This window comes from Ammospiza nelsoni, chromosome 22 (assembly GCF_027579445.1).
Source record: "Ammospiza nelsoni isolate bAmmNel1 chromosome 22, bAmmNel1.pri, whole genome shotgun sequence".
NCBI classification, from domain to species: domain Eukaryota; kingdom Metazoa; phylum Chordata; class Aves; order Passeriformes; family Passerellidae; genus Ammospiza; species Ammospiza nelsoni.
This window is the reverse complement of record NC_080654.1, coordinates 2,921,250-2,939,231: the sequence shown is the minus strand read 5'-3', so window position 1 is coordinate 2,939,231 and position 17,982 is coordinate 2,921,250. Positions and strand designations below refer to the sequence as shown.

At 46.7% G+C, this 17,982-nt stretch overlaps 1 protein-coding gene across 1 annotated transcript in view; it reads right to left on the bottom strand.

Moving 5' to 3' along the window:
• The window catches only part of PRDM16 (PR/SET domain 16), a 300,139-nt gene that overhangs the window by 45,220 nt on the left and 236,937 nt on the right, over positions 1-17,982 (bottom strand). The window contains exon 4 of the mRNA XM_059487466.1: positions 3,469-3,603. Coding sequence (XP_059343449.1) covers positions 3,469-3,603 — 135 coding nt within the window. The remainder of the gene's footprint in view (positions 1-3,468; positions 3,604-17,982) is intronic.

Sequence of the window (17,982 nt, the reverse complement as noted above, 5' to 3'; positions counted from 1 at the left end):
AGCCCTTACCGGGGATACAGCCCTAACTGAGAAAAAGCTCCCGGTAAAGGAAAGCTTTTAAAACCGGGCTCCCGGTAAAGAGAGAGTTTTAAAAACCCGGTGCAGCCTTTACTGGGAGCTCCGGTGCATCCCTAACCGAGCACCCGGTACAGCCCTAACCGAGTGCTGTGACACAGCCCTTACCGGTGTTACAGCCCTCACTGAGCTCTCGATACAGCTCTAACCGGGAGCTCCGGTGCATCCCTTACCGAGCACTCTGCCCAGCCCTTTTCGGGAGCTGCGGTGCATCCCGGTCCTCCCCGGCCGTGCCTCCCTCCCTCCCTGCCGGGCTGACACCTTCCCACAGCCCCATTGCAAACTCACTGAGCTCCAAACTCACCCAAGCTCTGCCCCCCAGCACTGCCCTCGCTGGGAACTCAAAGCAGGGATGGTCACAAGCACAAAGATTTGGCATGGGAAATGAAATCCCACTGCTGATAAAATACCCCTGGGTATTTTATCACCCATCCCTGTGCTGCCAGGATCCTGCTGTGATTCCACCCCCGGGTTCCACTGCTTTGCAAACAGTTCTCCCAGAGCAGGCACATCTGTAACCATCCAGCTGGGAGTTCTAAAATGGGAGCTGGTGCTGTGAGCAGGATCTGGGATCTCCCTGGGTCTGTTCAGCTCCAAAATCCCAGGTGGAAACCCCGATCTGGGATTTCCCCGGGTCTGTTCAGCTCCAAAATCCCAGGTGGAAACCCCGATCTGGGATCTCCCCAGACCTGTTCAGCTCCAAAATCCCAGGTGGAAACCCCAATCTGGGATCTCCCCAGACCTGTTCAGCTCCAAAATCCCAGGTGGAAACCCCGATCTGGGATCTCCCTGGACCTGTTCAGCTCCAAAATCCCAGGTGGAAACCCCAGTCTGGGATCTCCCTGGGTCTGTTCAGCTCCAAAATCCCAGGTGGAAACCCCGATCTGGGATCTCCCTGGGTCTGTTCAGCTCCAAAATCCCAGGTGGAAACCCCAGTCTGGGATCTCCCTGGGTCTGTTCAGCTCCAAAATCCCAGGTGGAAACCCCAATCTGGGATCTCCCTGGGTCTGTTCAGCTCCAAAATCCCAGGTGGAAACCCCAGTCTGGGATCTCCCCGGGTCTGTTCAGCTCCAAAATCCCAGATGGAAACCCCGATCTGGGATCTCCCTGGGTCTGTTCAGCTCCAAAATCCCAGGTGGAAACCCCGATCTGGGATCTCCCTGGGTCTGTTCAGCTCCAAAATCCCAGATGGAAACCCCCCAAGCAGCACCAGGCTGACACAGGACACACACACCTGTGCACAGGTGAGAGCAGTGCTGAGGCCCCTGCTCCACCCAGCCTGGGGAGCTCATTTCTGGGGATTCCACTGCAAAATAAAAATTGTCCAAAATTTTCCTTTGCTTCATTATCTTTTTCATTTGCACTTCAGTGCTCCTCCCTGCTTGTTCTACAAAAAAGGCTTTTCCCAGGACAAAACCACAGTGAACTTAAGGGGAAAAATGCCTGAAAAAACCCCAAAAGGCAGCCAAGGAGTGAGCCCACAGAGCTCAGGACTGACTTGGAAAAACAGGAGTTGGGATGGGCCAAGCTAAGAGAAAAAATAAGATAAAATAAGGTAAATTTGCAAAGAAATAAAATAAAAAGAAATAAAATAAAACAATAAAAATAAAGTAAAATAATAAAATAAAATTAAATAATATTAAATCAAAATAAAATAAAATAAAATAAAATAAAATAAAATAAAATAAAATAAAATAGCTATTAAGATGTGCAGCAGGCAACCCAAACCAGCACTAAAACACCAGCTGTGGTTTAAAAGGTCCTTAAAGTTCAGAGATAGTCACAAATTTTACAGGGCAAAATCCTTCAGAATGCCCCTGCCAAGGGCTGACACTGCCCTGGTCTCACCCTTTAGCTCATTTTCCTCCCCTATTTGTTCTCAGAATAAAGTAGCTCCTTTTATTTCAAAACATCTCCTGCAGCCCTTCCAGAAAATAGGACAGGCTCCTTTAATGATCAGGGAAAAGTTGGATTCTGCTGGAGTCACATTAATTTCATCAAACATTTCATTATGGTAATTAACTTCATCTTTCAGTCATGGTACTGATGGTCTGGGCTCATCAAAGCCTTTTTTATTTTTCATGCACTGAAAAAGCTCAGATTTACTAATCCAGCAGAAGATTTACATTCACAAATCAATTCTGTTTGTTTATAGAAAAGTTCCACACTTGATCATTTCGTGCTTCCCACCACAGCACGGGCAGCTCTCCAAATTACCAGCTTTGTTTGACACTAAATAGTTAACAGGATAAGTAGGGTTTGGTGGTACTGAGAATATTCCTTTTCTTGATATTTTATCAAAATTATTCTGGGCACGACGTGTTGAAGAAAGAAAAAATAAAATGAAAGGAAAAATAATAGGAAAGAAAACAACCAACCAACCAAAACATCAAGAAACCCAACACCCCAAAAAACAAACTAACAACCCAAACAAATAAAAAACCGAATAAATAAACAAGCAAAAAGGGAAAGTAGAAATAAGGCAGAGGAATTCTGTAACAGCCTGGGTTGATCCATGAGCCCTGGGTGGGTGGGTGGGTGGGTGGATGGATGGATGGATGATGGATGGATGGATGGATGGATGGATGGATGGATGGATGGATGGATGGAGGATGGATGGATGGAGGATGGATGGATGGAGGATGGATGGATGGAGGATGGATGGATGGATGGATGGATGGATGGATGGAGGATGGATGGAGGATGGATGGGATGGATGGATGGATGGAGGACGGATGGATGGATGGATGGAGGGATGAGGGATGGATGGATGGATGGATGGATGGATGGATGGATGACGGATGGATGGATGGATGGATGGATTGATGAATGGATATGGATGGATGGATGGATGGATGGATGGATGATGGATGGATGGATGGATGGATGGATGGATGGATGGATGATGGATGGATGGATGATGGATGGATGGATGATGGATGGATGGATGGATGGATGGATGGATGGAGGATGGATGGATGGATGGATGGATGGATGGATGGATGGATGGATAGGGATGGATGGATGGACAGGGATGGATGGATGGACAGGAATGGATGGATGGATGGATGGATGGATGGATGGATGGATGGAGGATGGATGGAGGACGGATGGATGGATGGATGGATGGATGGATGGATGGATGATGGATGGATGGACGGACGGATGGATGGATGGATGGATGGATGGATGATGGATGGATGGATGATGGATGGATGGACGGATGGATGGATCCATGGATGGATGGATGGATGGATGGATGGAGGATGGATGGATGGATGGATGGATGGATGGATGGATGGATGGTTGCATGGATGGATGGATGGATGGATGGATGGAGGATGGATGGATGGATGGATGGATGGATGGATGGATGGATGGATGGATGGTTACCTGCTCGTTGATGTGGCACACAGCCAGGTTCTGCTCATCACAGGAGCAGCACACTCGGATGTACTTCAGCCAGTTCCCAGCCCCTCCCTGGCTGGCATCACCACAGAACTTCTCAGTGCCCAGGGCATCGGGAATCTGCGGGAGAATGAGAGGAGAGGCGTCAGCTGGGCACACATGGCAGCCCCGGAGGGGACAGAGGGAGGAAAAGGGTTTGCAGAGCACAACTCCAAACTAGAAATAGCAAGGAGAAAGGTAGGGGATGGATGTAATTGATAAAGAGAATTATGACAAGGATAAAATCAGCTCTCAGGCATTATCTGAAGGTGATGGCTGGCAGAACCTCCAAGGACACTGATCAGAGTAGTTCATGAGTAAAAGGTTCAGGAGTCCAAATATTCTGGAAAACAGCTCTGATACCACAGCTCAAGTAATCAAACTCCTCCAAATTGCACTAATTTTAATGACAAGATCCTTAACTGCTCATTCTTCACATCATCTGTTTCATCCTTTCATGCAGGATAATTTTTAATTGCAAACCTTTCAATAAACTCTCAAACCAGGTCACAGAGCTGTGAGGTTCTATTTTAAAAGTCCCTTTACCCAACGCGCTACTTTCATTTATCTGAGTGCAGCCTGAGAAATTCACTGGCCACATCTCTGTGGCTGAAGGTGAGATGCAATTTTGGCTGCTGTGAAAAAGAGGAATCCTTCAAAATAAAACCTCTCAGATGTTTAAAGTCCAGGTGTGGGGGGAAAAAATAAATAAAATAGTTAATTAAGGAGTTGCAGTCCAAAGAAAGTCACTGGTTTGGCAGGAAGAGATTTTTCCTCTCTTAAGGCAGTGGAATTTGGTGAGAGAACAAGAGGAGATGCTCAGCACTCCAGAACAACATTTGGGATAATCCAGTTTGTAATCCACTCAAAAAAAAGCACATTTTAAAAATGACACAGCACACCCTGAAAACAAGGAGAAGCCCTCTGGGTCCCAGCATAGCAAGGTTCTGCTCTGCTCCTAAATGGGCCTCCCTGCTCCAGAAACTCCTTTTTTTCCCTGAGATTCACATTTCCCTCTGCCCCAACCAGCCCCTGTGTCAGTGCAAATTACTTCAGTCATCAAAAGCTCTTAACATGCTTTTACCAGCAATTAATTCTCTCAGAATCTCGTGGGATACGATTTTATTTTCCCATCTATTTCAAGACACAAGGAAGGAAAAAAAAAAAGAACAAAGGTGGGAAATCAAAGGAGAGGAAAAATTAAAGCCCAGCAATGACAGCAACAAAGGGGACAAGTCCAGGTCAGGCTCTCAGCTCCCTGCACTGACATTTCTTGGTCTCATCCCCACCACCAACCCTTCCTTCTCCAGCTCCTTGGCTGAAAATGGGTGAGGGAAAATCCCACCATCAGTGCTGGGCTTCTTCCTTCCTAATCAGAGCATGGCACTAGGAGTCACTGAAATGCTGCACTGGGATAGATCTGGTGGGAGAAAAATCCTGGCTGTGCTCAGTTCCTTCAATCCCCTGCCTGGGAACACTCACGGTCATTCACTCATCCCTAGCTGGACCCTGGAACTTTCTAGAAACACTTGATCATGTCCTGGCAGCATCAAAGGTCTGAGGTGGGTGTTGATGGCATAGGAATACAATTCTGTGTTTGGAAATTTTATTAAAAAAAAAATAAATAGCCAACAAAACCCAAAAACCTCCAATCAACCAACCAAAAAACATCAATAAAACCCATTCTTAATGTGGCTGAACCATTACTGAGTTTACTCAAGCTAAAATAGCAATAATTTCTGTTTTATCTCGGGGAGCTGCAGGGACACAGAGGCTGCCTAATGTTGGTGAAAGAGTTTCTCTTGAATTTTTTGGCCCCAAATTGAGCAGCCCAGCCAATTCAGCCCCTCAAGTGGAGACACCCAGACATCAAGTGACAGCAGCTCTCAGGGAAACTGTTTGGAAAACCAAATGAAACAAATCATTAGTGCTCAGCTGGTCTGAAGGCACTGAAGAGTTTGGGCAGAGTTTGTAGTGGTTTGAGGAACCAGCAGCCCACAAATCTCCCAGTGCCAGCAATTGGTGACATCCAGTGGCCCTGGGAACACAAGATGGCAAATCCAGGGCACACAAATAAAATAAGATCTTTAATTTCACAGCTGTATCTTACAGATGGTCCCTTTCATCTTCTAGAATTGTTTGAGAGGACATTTAGGGGCCACTGAGCATGGAAGGCACCTTAAAGATCATTTAGTTCCAACCCCCTGCCCTGGGCAGAGAGAGAGCTCAGAGAATGTGGAAGAGGTTCCACAGGGACTTCTGTGAGCCAGAGAGAAATTTGATAAGAGGATCCATCCTTACCCCTGAAAGAATTTTCTACCAAGGTCGTTGACATAAAAACCAAGAAAGAAAGAAGGATAAATAAGAGAAACCTGCAGCTGCCTATTCTAGGTTCCAGAAAGAAAGAAATAAATAAGAGAAACCTGCAAGTGTCCATTCCAGGTTCCGGAAAGGAAGATAAATAAGAGAAACCTGCAAGGGTCTATTCTAGGTTCCAGAAAGAAAGAAAGATAAGAGAAACCAAGCAATTTGTCTCTCATGACCAATGAGTAAAGTGTAAACTTAGAGTTTTTAAGAATGTATAAAAAGCATGCATGCTATAATAAAAACGGTTTTGAAGTTTCAGAAAATTTTTTTTTTTTTATTGTCTACACCTCAACTATGACAGGAGAAATGCCCAAAATTCAGCTCAAATTCATTTTGCAGGGTCCTGCTCACCAGCTGTGCCTGTGGAGGAGGTTCTGCCGTAGCCCAAAGTCACCTGAAACTCTGTGGTTTTATCTGCGTGGGGGCACTAAAACCCGAGCTGGGGGTGTGAAATCTGACAGATCAAAACGAGAGAGAAAGAGGTGCTGGGAGAGCCTGAGAACCTGAGCTGCTGTTCTCACACACCCTCGCTGCCCTCCACAAACAGAGGCTGGCACCACGGGCCAAAGGGCAAAATGGGGACAGCTCCCAGCCACCCCTCATCCCTCTGCTGGTATCAACCAGGACCCTCTAAAAAATTAAAAAATGGGGTGATCAGCTGGTTTAGAATGCTGCAGAATCAGTTCCAGAGCCAGGGCAGCTCCTGGCACCATGGCTCAAAATGGGGACAGCACCCAACCATCCCTCATCTGATGTCAAATTTTACCTGCCCAGGAAAAGAGGGATGGTTTTGGGATTAAAACTGCTTCTGAGTCCTGGATAGGGAGGGATTTAATTCTGGTTTTAGCTATGAATAAAGATAGTTAATAGAGCTGGAGATGCCTGTTGGGGTAAGAGCATCCCTGGGAGAGGATGAGCCTTCCAGGAGTAGCATGAATCCCTGTGCTGGCACCCACCAGGACACCCAAAAAATGGAATAAATGGGGTGATCAGCTGGTTTAGAGTGCTGCAGGACCAGTTCCAGAGCCAGGGCAGCCCCTGGGCCAGCTCAGCCCTCTGTGGCCAACACCTCTAATTAAAGATCAGGTTCACACGCTCGCCGATGGTCGCTATCAAAGTTATTTCACAGCTTAACAACACTGCAGCAGTCACCCAGCACTATCTGCAGTATCTGTTCTTTCTTCTGTCAAATGTTCACACACAGAACAATATTTTAAGTATCTCTTTCCCCCCACCACCACCTCCAACCTGAGAAAAAACAAACTGAAACCTTTTACCACATCTTCTTCCAGTTCAGACCAGAAGGAAATCAGAAATTTCCTCTGGCGAAATTCTGCAAACCAACTGTTTACAAGTCTTTGTCAGTAAGTAAAAAAAAATAAATTAAAAAAAAAAAAATCCAGTTTGAAAATGCTCCTGGGATGCTCATAGAGCATTGGTTTCTCTGTGTTCTTTTGAAGAACCAAGGGATACCCCATGCTCAATGACAAGAAGGAAAATAGAGGCAAAAAGTTTTGGTATTGGGCAAATTAAAGATCCCAGATTCATCCCACTCCTGGAAGGCTCAGCTCCCCACAGCCACCCACCCGGGGATGCTCTTACCCCAACAGGCATCTCCAGCTCTATTAAATCTGTTTATTCACAGTTAAAACCAGAATGAAGTCCCTCCCTATCCAGGACTCAGCAGCAGCTTTAATCTCTAAGCCATCCACACCTGTTTTCCTGGGCAGGTAAAGGTTGATATCAGATATTTAGCACCAACAGCAAAAAAACCCAGAGATGCCACAGGAAAAAGAAAAACAATCTGAAAATGCAGTGTAATTATTAGCAGGACTCTGACTTCGTGGAGCTGACATGGAATTTCTGCCTGTGCTCTGTATCAGTGGAGACGTCTCTTAGACATTAAAAGAAGTTGTCAGAGGGAAAGGAGAGGTGAAAAAAGGTGGGAAGAGACTGGAGAGGAGAAAACAAAATAAAATCAATTTATAATTAGTAATTGGTGCTGGTTTTGCAAGTCCATAACCAGCATGTGCTGCTATTCCAGTCAATTTTGGGAAATGCATTTCACCTCTTTAATGCCTTTGGCTCTGAGCATCCCTGCCCCACGGAGCTGGGCTCCCTGCAGGAACAAGATTTGTCCCTTTTTCTTTGTCCCCATGTTAAACCCCAGCAGTCTGGGACAGCCCCTGCCCTGGAGATGTGCTGGAAAAGCAGACTTTTGTCTGGCCTGCAGCCTGCAGCCACGCTCAGAAAGTTAATTATTGTGAGAGCACTTCCTCTGGCCGCTTTTCCATTTCATCCCTCCCACCCCAGCATGGATTTCTCCCCGCTCCTTTTTTCATCACTGAACACGCCAAAACTTCAGTTCATCTTTTCTCCTTCTGCTGCAGATGGTGAGTTCAGTCTTTATTTATTAACCCACGGCACCTCCCAGCGCTTTTGTCTTCAAATCCAACAGCTCATCTAAGAATTCCCAATTCCCCTTCCCTTCCCTGCCAGCAACAGTGCCATGATTTTGTCTGGAGGAGTTTTCACAGAGCTCTGCTCGCTCTGAAGTCCCCCAGCCTCCTCCTCTCCAGTCTATCCCCTCCAAACAAATGCACCTTCACGTTCCCTGGGATTACAGGGCTTTCACTGGCCCTCTGCGGAGACGCGGATTTGGGACGCAGAGCCAGCGCTCCGGCTGTGCCTGTGCTTCAGATCCATCCCCAGCCGGCCAAAAGGAAATTGTTGTCATGTTCCAGGGCTCACTTTGCAGCTTCATCTGCTGTCTGCCGAGCAGTGCTCGGGGTTTGGATCCAAAAAGCTCCTTGATCTCGCAGAGGCTCCGCTCCGTAATTTATTAACATCAGAAATGCTGAGTTATGGGGGCAGAAGTTATGGAAAAATCCTCTTGAACGTTTACAATTTTTTTTGCACATCATTTGAGGTTTCCTGCCCCTCTAATTTGTGGGCTCTCTGTTGGGTTGTTTCTTTCACGTTTTAATGGGCAGAGTCCAAGGTTTGGCCCCGGCAGAGGTGTGCCGGGGGGCTGGAATGCCTGCGGATCTGTCGTCAGTTGGCTTAATGGATTCCTAGTGTGCATGGAGAAACGGAGCAACCAGGAGTTTGCCATCACTGACCCAGCGTCCTGTTGCTATAACATCCCTCCCCAGAAGCCCAGAGTGTAATAAACCTTCTCATCCCATGGTCGCAGAATCTGCCTCTGACAGCTTGGCTGATGGGCGCATTTTATTTGGCAGGAGTTGGAGATTTTTTTCCTTTTTTTTTCCCCCCTCCCTTTTTTTGCTTTAATGACCCACGAGCTGATTTAGAGCAATAAACTGTTGCCATGAAGTTTTGTTGTGTTTCTTTTAAATAAAGGGAAGGGAGGGACTGCTGCAATTTATGACTTTCAGAAGTAACTGAAACAGAAAGTCCATTCTTGCCATGAAATGAAGAGAAAAAGACTTCATCCAGAGAAACACCTCTGTCAATGTGTAGACACGGAGCCTAGATGAACTCATAAATTCAGCACTCTGCCTGCAATTAAGCAGGCTTCCTGGTGATTTGACAAAGAGTTAATGAGAAACGTGTCAGACAAAAACAGGTCACAGCACTGGGGAGAGCAGCTGAGCCAAACCCAACTTGTCTTCTCAGGGCCACAGGAAAAGCTCGGAGTGTTCTCGGGGAGAGCTACTTTGAGTGATGTACAGTAAATGGAAGGTCCTGACAGGAGCTCCCAGCTCCAAACCCAGCAGATGAAGAGGGAAGAGGCTACGGAGCTCTCTGTGTGGTGGTTGCACCTCCATCCTCAGTGTGACCCCCTGGGACATGGGCAGTGCAAGCTCTAAGGGCTGCAGGATCACAGAGCCCAGTTCTGGCTCTGTCAGCAGGATCCTGTCCTCAGAAATTCTCCTCACCACCCCTGTCCCATCCCCTCTGCAGAGCCTTGGACAATCAAATGAAAAAAATCATTGATGCTCAGCTGGTCTGAAGCCACTGCAGAGTTTGGGCAGAGTTTGAGGAACCAGCAGCCCACAAACCTCCCCGTGGGTTTCCAGCAGTACAGCACAGAACCCACCAGCTCTGTAACAAAACCCCAGTGAATCCAAACACTCTGAATGCTCAGAGGGGAGCAAAACAAATCTTTATGGTTCTCCTCCTTCAAACTAGCATGTTTCTGCTTCTTCCAAACTCAGCCAAGAGCTGGGAGAACCAGGAATATGAGGAAACCCAGCTGGATTGCACAGGGACAGTGGGATTGGTGATGCCAGGCAGAGGCTGCTGAGCCCAATGACACTGTGGAGCCAGGTGACACTGGCAAGCCTGGTGACATTGCTGTCTTTGGTGACAGGGTTGAGTTTGGTGACACTGCCAAGCTTGGTGATATTGCTGACTTTGGTGACAGGGTTGAGTTGAGTTTGGTTGACACTGTGGAGCCAGGTGACACTGCCAAGCTTGGTGACACTGCTGACTTTGGTGACAGGGTTGAGTTTGGTGACACTGCCAAGCCTGGTGACATTGCTGATTTTGGTGACAGATTGCTGATTTTGGTGACAGGGTTGAGTTTGGTGACATTGCCAAGCCTGGTGACATTGCTGACTTTTGCTGACAGGGTTGAGTTTGGTGACACTGCAGAGCCCAGAGGGGGCTCGAGGTGGGCAGAGAGCTGCTGTTGCTGATGAGACAGAGACCAATTCAGGTTTTTAAAAGTCTGGATGGATTTGAGCTTCCACTCCCACCCAAGCCACACATCTGGAGTGGGAATTTTCCACTGGTGTGTGCATTTCTGAGCTGCTGCTGGGCTGCTGCATCCTCTGGCTTCACGAAGGGTCTGGAGCAAAACCATCCCAGGGAAGGCTGGTCCTGGGATTTATTTCTGTCACAAGAAATAACCTTCTCATTCTTTTTCCCCCACCACATCTAAAGCACACGAGGAATCACATGAAAAAAGGCTGCTTTCTCCCAAAAGTCCCTGTCCAGCTTCCAAGCAGAGGAGCCTGGATGGCTCACACGAACTTGGGAAGCAAGGCTGGGTTTCTGGAGAGTGTTTGAATCCAGCAGAGCCTTTTGAAGGGCTGCCCACTATTAACTGCTCTTCTCTTGTGCACCAGCACAGTGAGTATTTCCCAAGTGTCTGCTCTGCATCAGGATAAAAAGGCCTGGAAAAAGCTGCAGTGGCACTGCTGTGTCTTTCAGGCACTGTAGATTTGCTCCAGCTGAAGGAACATCAGGCCTGACCCTACACACAAAGCCTCAGGAAGAACCAACAGCACAAAGAATCATACAGGGCACCATTTACATTAAATTTACATTTACACCCATTAAATACAATCTCCAGGAAAGCATCTCCTGCTCTCCACAGCAGAGAGACACCATGGATACCCGACAGAGCAATGGGGCAAAGAGGAGAAATCAAGAAATCTCGAGAAAAATCCACCCTGGCTCTGCTTTCCCTCCTCTCTACCTATAATTCCTTCTATTCCCATCTTGGAGATGCAGTTTTGCTGCCCACAAGACACCCTGAATGAGCCAGGATGCCACAGAAGGTGCTGCCAATGCTGATTCCTGTTGATGCAGGAACCCAATCCCACCCCCTCGTTTCTCTCCCCACTTTTTCTCCTCTCTGAGGGCAATCAGCTCCCCTTGCACAGCAAGGTCTCATCACCACGCAGAAAAACACCGAGTAAAGATGTCAAAACAGAAGACAACTTCCAAGCTGATGGCAGGCATTTATCTCAACAAAAGCTCATTTTTCAGCACTAACGTAATTCATACCACACTGATTTAAATTAAACAGTAAACCATAAAAAAACTGTGCTCGAATCAGATCCCAGGGCTGCCTCAGATATTGTACACACGAGGCAAGGAAGGGATTTCCAGTTCTTTGTAATATACACACACAAAAACTTTGAAGTTTTCCTCCATGCCGAAAGAGTTCAGGACATGCCATTTTTGTGTCCTAGAGCATTTTGGCTTGTTCCTAAAGAATTGTAATTGTAAAGTTCTACGTAGATGAGAAAAAATGGGAACTTGGGAGAAATCTTCCTCTGATAAAAAAGACAGAGGCTACCACAGGCAGGGGAGGATTTGGAGTCTCAGGACATTTCACTGCTTTGGGGAGAGGGAGCAGCAGCAGGAGGTGCAGCCGTGCTGAGCTCCCAGGGCTGCTCCAAGGGGTTAAACCAGACAAAAATCACTTGTATCCCAGAGCTTTTGTGGTGATCCAAAAGGCTTTAGGGTCTGATTTCTCTGCTGCTATTTCCAAAGGAAGATGTGGGCTAAAACGGCTCCCTAATGACCGGGTGCCAATCAGCCCGGGGGGACGAAGAGCAGGGCAGCTCTCCTGGCAGAAGGGAGTGGGCACAGAAGCTGAACAGAACTTTATTGTATGAAGATGGGAACATTTTCTCATGGTAATTTGTCCAAGAGTCCTCTCAGCACTGAGGCACAGCTGCTTCCTTTATCCAGACCCAAAAGGTTCTTATGCTGTAAGGCAAACACAGCCAACCTTAAAAATAAATTCTGATCAGCTTCTTGAGGTGATCCACTGGATCAGGACAGAGAGAGGGAGCTGCTGCTGGCTTTAAACAATGTTTTGTTACTCCAGCTTGGTTTTAGTAACATTTTGGGAATGGAGCTGTGGAACACCATGAGTGTGGAGGCCTCTCCAGGGTGATTTATGGGCAGCACTTGGTGCCAAACCCATCTGCTGCATTTCACACTCCGGCCAAAAAAGTAGCAGAGCCTTCAGCTGCCCATTCCTGGTGCTGGTATCAGCTCCAAAGCATCAGCCTGGCAAAGGCCACTGGTGGTGCCAGCAGGAGAAGACCCCATGAAATGATATTGTCTTATGGTCCCTTCTGAGCCCCTTCCTAGAGAAGAATCCAGACTGTCACCCAAGAGCCCTGGCAGATCCACTGCCTCCCCCTGCAGAGGCTCTGGAATTACACAGGATTGTAATCCAACAACGCTTATTGTTGAGGATGTATGAACTCAGAGAGCTGAGGGGCTTAGAAAGGACCCATAGCACCCATTTTCAATTAATTAACAGATTTTGGCTATATGGCCCAAGTTCAGGGACACAGACAAGGAAGGCCCTGCCCTGGGGTGTATTTGATGGACACATCTGAGTGTTTCACTCCTGAAAACTTCTAAGAGTGCTATTCTTAAAGCTTGATACCTGGAGTTACCCTGCAGCCTGCTTCTGGTGGTTGGGCCATGTTTGGACACCTCAGCACAGCACAAATCAAATTTTCTGCTAGGATTGAAAACTACAGGGAATCAGGACTGAAGGGAACTTCACTTCAAAGTGTTGAATGTCTGGAGAGGCTGGAAAGGATGTGGACTTTTATTCCGTGTGTGACTGGTGCCAGTTGCACCCATGCAATGACAACCACTGTGTTGGTCTCACTTCTGTCCTCTCCCAGAGCTTCTGTACCCTGCTTTAGGTGCTGCTTAAACTGCCACCACACAACCATGGAAAGAAGGGAATCACCATCAAAAACCTGCCAGAGGTGTGGTTCAGAGGGGCAAGGCAAGCCCCAAGACACACAGGTATCACACTCTTCTAGCACTAAGTTTAGGAGGTTAATAGGGGATGATTATCCTGCTTATTTTCCCCATCAGCATGGATAACAACAACCCAGCAATCCAGGAACACGTGGGCACCTCTCCTCCCATTGGCTTTATAAGTCTTGAATTTACAGGTCCAAAGGCTTCGTATTCCCAAGGTTTAACCATGACCTGACACTTTCAGAACAGAGATTTACAAAAAAAAAATAAATAAAACCAAAACCAAAATGAAAACCAAAACAAAAAACAAAGAGAAAAACAAACAAAAAAATATCCCCCAAAACAACAACAAAACCCCCTTGAATTTACAGGCCCAAAGGCTGCATATTTCCAAAGTTTAACCATGACCTCACACTTTCAGAACAGAGATTTACAAAGAAAACCAAAACAAAACCAAAAAACAAACAAAAAAACCCTAAACCCCCCAAAAAACCCCACCCCCCCCAAAAAGCGTTGTATTTACAGGCCCAAAGGCTACGTATTCCCAAGGTTTAACTATGATCTGACACTTTCAGAACAGAGGTAAAAACAAAAACCAACAAAAAAACCAAACAAAAAACAAACCCCCAAAAACCAACCAACCAAACAAACAAAAAAAACACTAGAAAAAAAGAAAAAGAGGAAAAAAAAACCCACCAAAAAGCAGCCCAAGCAAGGCTGTGCCTTCCCCCACGAGCACAGCTGTGCCCCTGACACAGGAAACCCCCCCAGAGGGACGGGGAAGCCAAGTCCTCCTAATCTTTGTTATCAGCAGCAGCTGCTCTCCTGCCCTTCAGAAGGTGTGAAATAGATGAGTTTGAGCTGGGCTGGCACTGAGAAAGAGAACCAGAGGATATTCGAGGTTCAAAACCTTCAAAAACCAGCAGCCCGTTCTTTGAGGAGCTCAGGAAACAAAGCAACCCTGGGGGGAGATTTTCTCTCACGAGGTGCTGCCCACCCCGCAGAGAGCTGAGATGTGTGATCTCCTTAGAGCGATATTTACTGAAAACATGGCCCAGAGAAGGTGCTAAACGAGGCCTGTGGGCCAGAGTCCCACCACGGCCCTACATCCTGCACGAGGGCTGGTTCACCTTAGCAATGTCACCAAAAGTGACAGCAAGAGGCTTTCCCAGCATGACAGAAGGGCTGTGAGGGTGTTTGGGGGTGCTCAGGGTGTACTCTTATCAAAAATGAGAGCAAGAGGTTTTCTCAGCACAAAAGAAAAAGGGAATTTGGGGATGCTCAGGGTATGCCCTCACTAAAAATGAGAGCGAGAGGCCTCCCCAGGACAAAAAAAGGGCTGGCCATTGCTGTGAGGGAATTTGGAGATGCTCAGGGTTTGCTCTCACCAAAATTGAGGGCAAGAGGCCTTCCCAGCATGAAGGAAGGGCTGTGAGGGAATTTGGGGGTGCTCAGTGTGGGCTCTCATCAAAATTGAGAGTGACAGGCCTTCTCAGCATAAAGGAAGGGCTTTGAGGGAATTTGGGGGTGCTCAGGGTTTGCTCTCACCCAAAATGGGAGCAAGAGGCCTTCACAGCATGAAGGAAGGGCTAAGAGGGAATCTGGGGGTGCTCAAGGTGTGCCCTCACTAAAAGTGAGAGCGAGAAGACTTCCCAGCACAAAAGAAGGTCTGTGAGGGAATTTAGGGGTGCTCAGTGTGTGCTGTCACCAAAATTGAGAGCAAGAAGCCTTCCCAGCACAAAGGAAAGGCTGTGAGGGAATTTGGGGGTGCTCAGCGTTGGCAGGGCACAACCCAAGGCTCAGAGCATCAACCACCACCTTCTCCCCTTGTCTTGGCTGCTGGAAGGACAGCAAGGATCTGGGATGATGAGCTGTTCCACAGTTAAAATTTCCTCTCTGCTGTGGGTTTTTAAAGCATCCAGGTTTGTCTCAAACCTTTTGCCTTTGGATATTGGCTGAAGAGTGGGAGTGAGGCCAGAGGAGTAGATCTTCAGGGCACTTCCAGGAAAAATCTGCTCCCAGAAAATCTCTTTTAGGACTGGTCTGCCTCCCAGGGGACTTGAAGATTATTCACATGATCTAAATCTTGAGCAATAAATTTTTCAATGTGTGACCATTACACACAGTTTGTCTTCAATGTGAGCATCACTGAAGTCAGAATTGGGGACACCAGGGTGGACATTTTGCCTCAAGTTTGCTTCTACACGGTGAGAAAAGAAGGTTTTGGAGTCAGTTCTCACCTAAAGATATGAAAGACTTTTACAGAAGGGGAGTCCCCCCCGCACCAGCCCGACAGCTGCCTGTGGGTTTAGCAACAATCTCACTCACAGATACACAAAGAAAATGTGCAAAGTGTTCTGCCCTCAGATTTATGCTGTGAATGTGGTTATTTCCCCCTCCAACACCGTGAGTCACACTTGTAAAGAAATTCTAGGGTGCTCATTTTCCACCAAAATCTCTGAACCAATAATTTTCTGCTGGTTGGTTGATGAGACATCCATGAGAGGTTCACAGACCTTCAAGCCAAACCTTGTTCTTTCTTTCCAGATTATGACAAGAAGGAATTGATTAAACAATTTCTCCCTGCAGCTCTGCCCCCCTCTACAGCTGAAAGCAAAGCAGTATCTTGTCTGACATCGCCAAAAGAGCTGAAATCTCAGCCATAAGGAAGTACAAGGGTAAAACTGCACAGTCCCAAGTGCCACTGGAGTGAACTTTACCCTGAGCCAATTCACCTACTTATGAAATGATCCATCCCAGGGAATTGATGCTGATGATAAATCTGCCCTTTGAATGTGCTGAGAAACAACATTTCAAAATCTCCAGCTCAGATCTGATCCCGTCTCTGGGTCAAAAGACAGCTGAGCAGGGTGGTGGTGTCGAGATGGAGCCACAGGAGAGCTGTGGAGTGAGGGGCACCCCGATGCCTCTGCTCAGGTTGTTTTAGTGAGGCAATGCCTGCACATCTGGTTCTCTGACAACAGGGCTCAAAACAAAGCTGATCTGACACTGCAGACTGCTCATACTGCCCCAGCAGGGCAGGTTTGAGTTAGGGAGATGCTGATAACCTCCACTCAGAATTCCTTATCTTCCATGGACACCTGTGCCCAGCACCCAGCAGCTCCCTGCCCTCCCTGATCCACATCCTGACCTGGCAGGAGAAAACCTCTGCTCCTTTTAAGTTAGGCTGTTTTGAAGCCAGATGAGAAAGACAAAATATAAAATAGCATCTGCCTTTGGAGCTGATTTCTCACCTCTCAGAAAGCCAGACTTCCACCCAAAGGTGGAGCTGAGGATGACAAATATTTCCTTTATACATCAGGATTCCCTGGGCAGGAAAAGGGAACCCTCCTCCTTTCGGGGGCACTCTGATCTTTAAGGTCTCTTCCAAACCAAACCAATCTAGTATTATTTTCTCAGTCAACTCTCAGTTACAACAAATGTGAGGATGGTTTTGTCTCTTAAACCCAAATACTCTTGGGAAAAAAATCAGACTTGAGGTATTTAAAAGGTTCACCTGATAATGATCTCAAAGACTTTCTCATTAACAGATGGAAACACTTTTTTTTTTTTCTGACAGATTTCTTCTTGTTTTGAAGTTTAAAATCCTCAATTATAGAACACAAGACTTAAAACCCTCTCAGCCCTACTAAAAAGCATTAATTTAATGCTAAGTAGAAATTATCACATTTTTAAGCAGTGCTTCAAGCACCCAAAACAAACAAACGTGGTGAGGACATTATTGTCTCCATTCCCTTCACAACAGAAACTCACACAAAAGTTGAAGCAACTGCCCAAGCCTTGAAATGCTGCCCAAACAGTTTCTTGTGCTCTAATCCTGCAGCTTTTAAACCAATCCATGGTGTAAATGATTCCTGCCTGTATCTGGCAGACCTGGGAGTTTTCTGAGGATGAACATAAATTCAATTATACCAAATTAAATAGGAACATACATAAACCACATAACATTTTAATTGGGGGTGATCCTTCACTTTTTTTTGGAAGAACTGTGCAATAGCTGAGTCCACAAAGATGATATGACACATCTGCTTTCTCCTTGGAGCTGCCTGCTTTTATTAATTACCCTGCAGAGATATATTTATATTGATGTAGTCAGAGTGTGAACAAAACCTCATGGAGGAAAAAATGGTTTCATTAAGGAAGGAAAACGTGGTTTACGGGTGCTGAGAAAATCTGGTCTTTAGAGTCAGCAAAAGTTTTGTAAGTGATTAGATAAAAATAAATCCTAGGGAAATATTTGCACCAAATATGTCTCTGACATTTCATGCTGGAGAATCACATAAAAAAATGTTCCTGACTAAAATATCCATTGGCTGCACCTGGGGCTGAGTTCAGACCACTCCAGCTCTCTCACTCACTTTTCCTCTGCTCTGATTAACAAATTTGCCTCTGCCGCCCCAGAGTGCACCCCTGTGCGAGTGTTAACTTCCCAAAATTAGGCAGAGGTGCAGCCATGCTGTGCCCTGTCCCATTCTGCCTTGTGGTGCCCAGCACCGCACAGTCACTCTGCACTGGGGAAAGAGTGAACAGGAGCAGAGGCTCTGCCAGAGCTTTCCCTGCCCCTTTCAGGAGCCA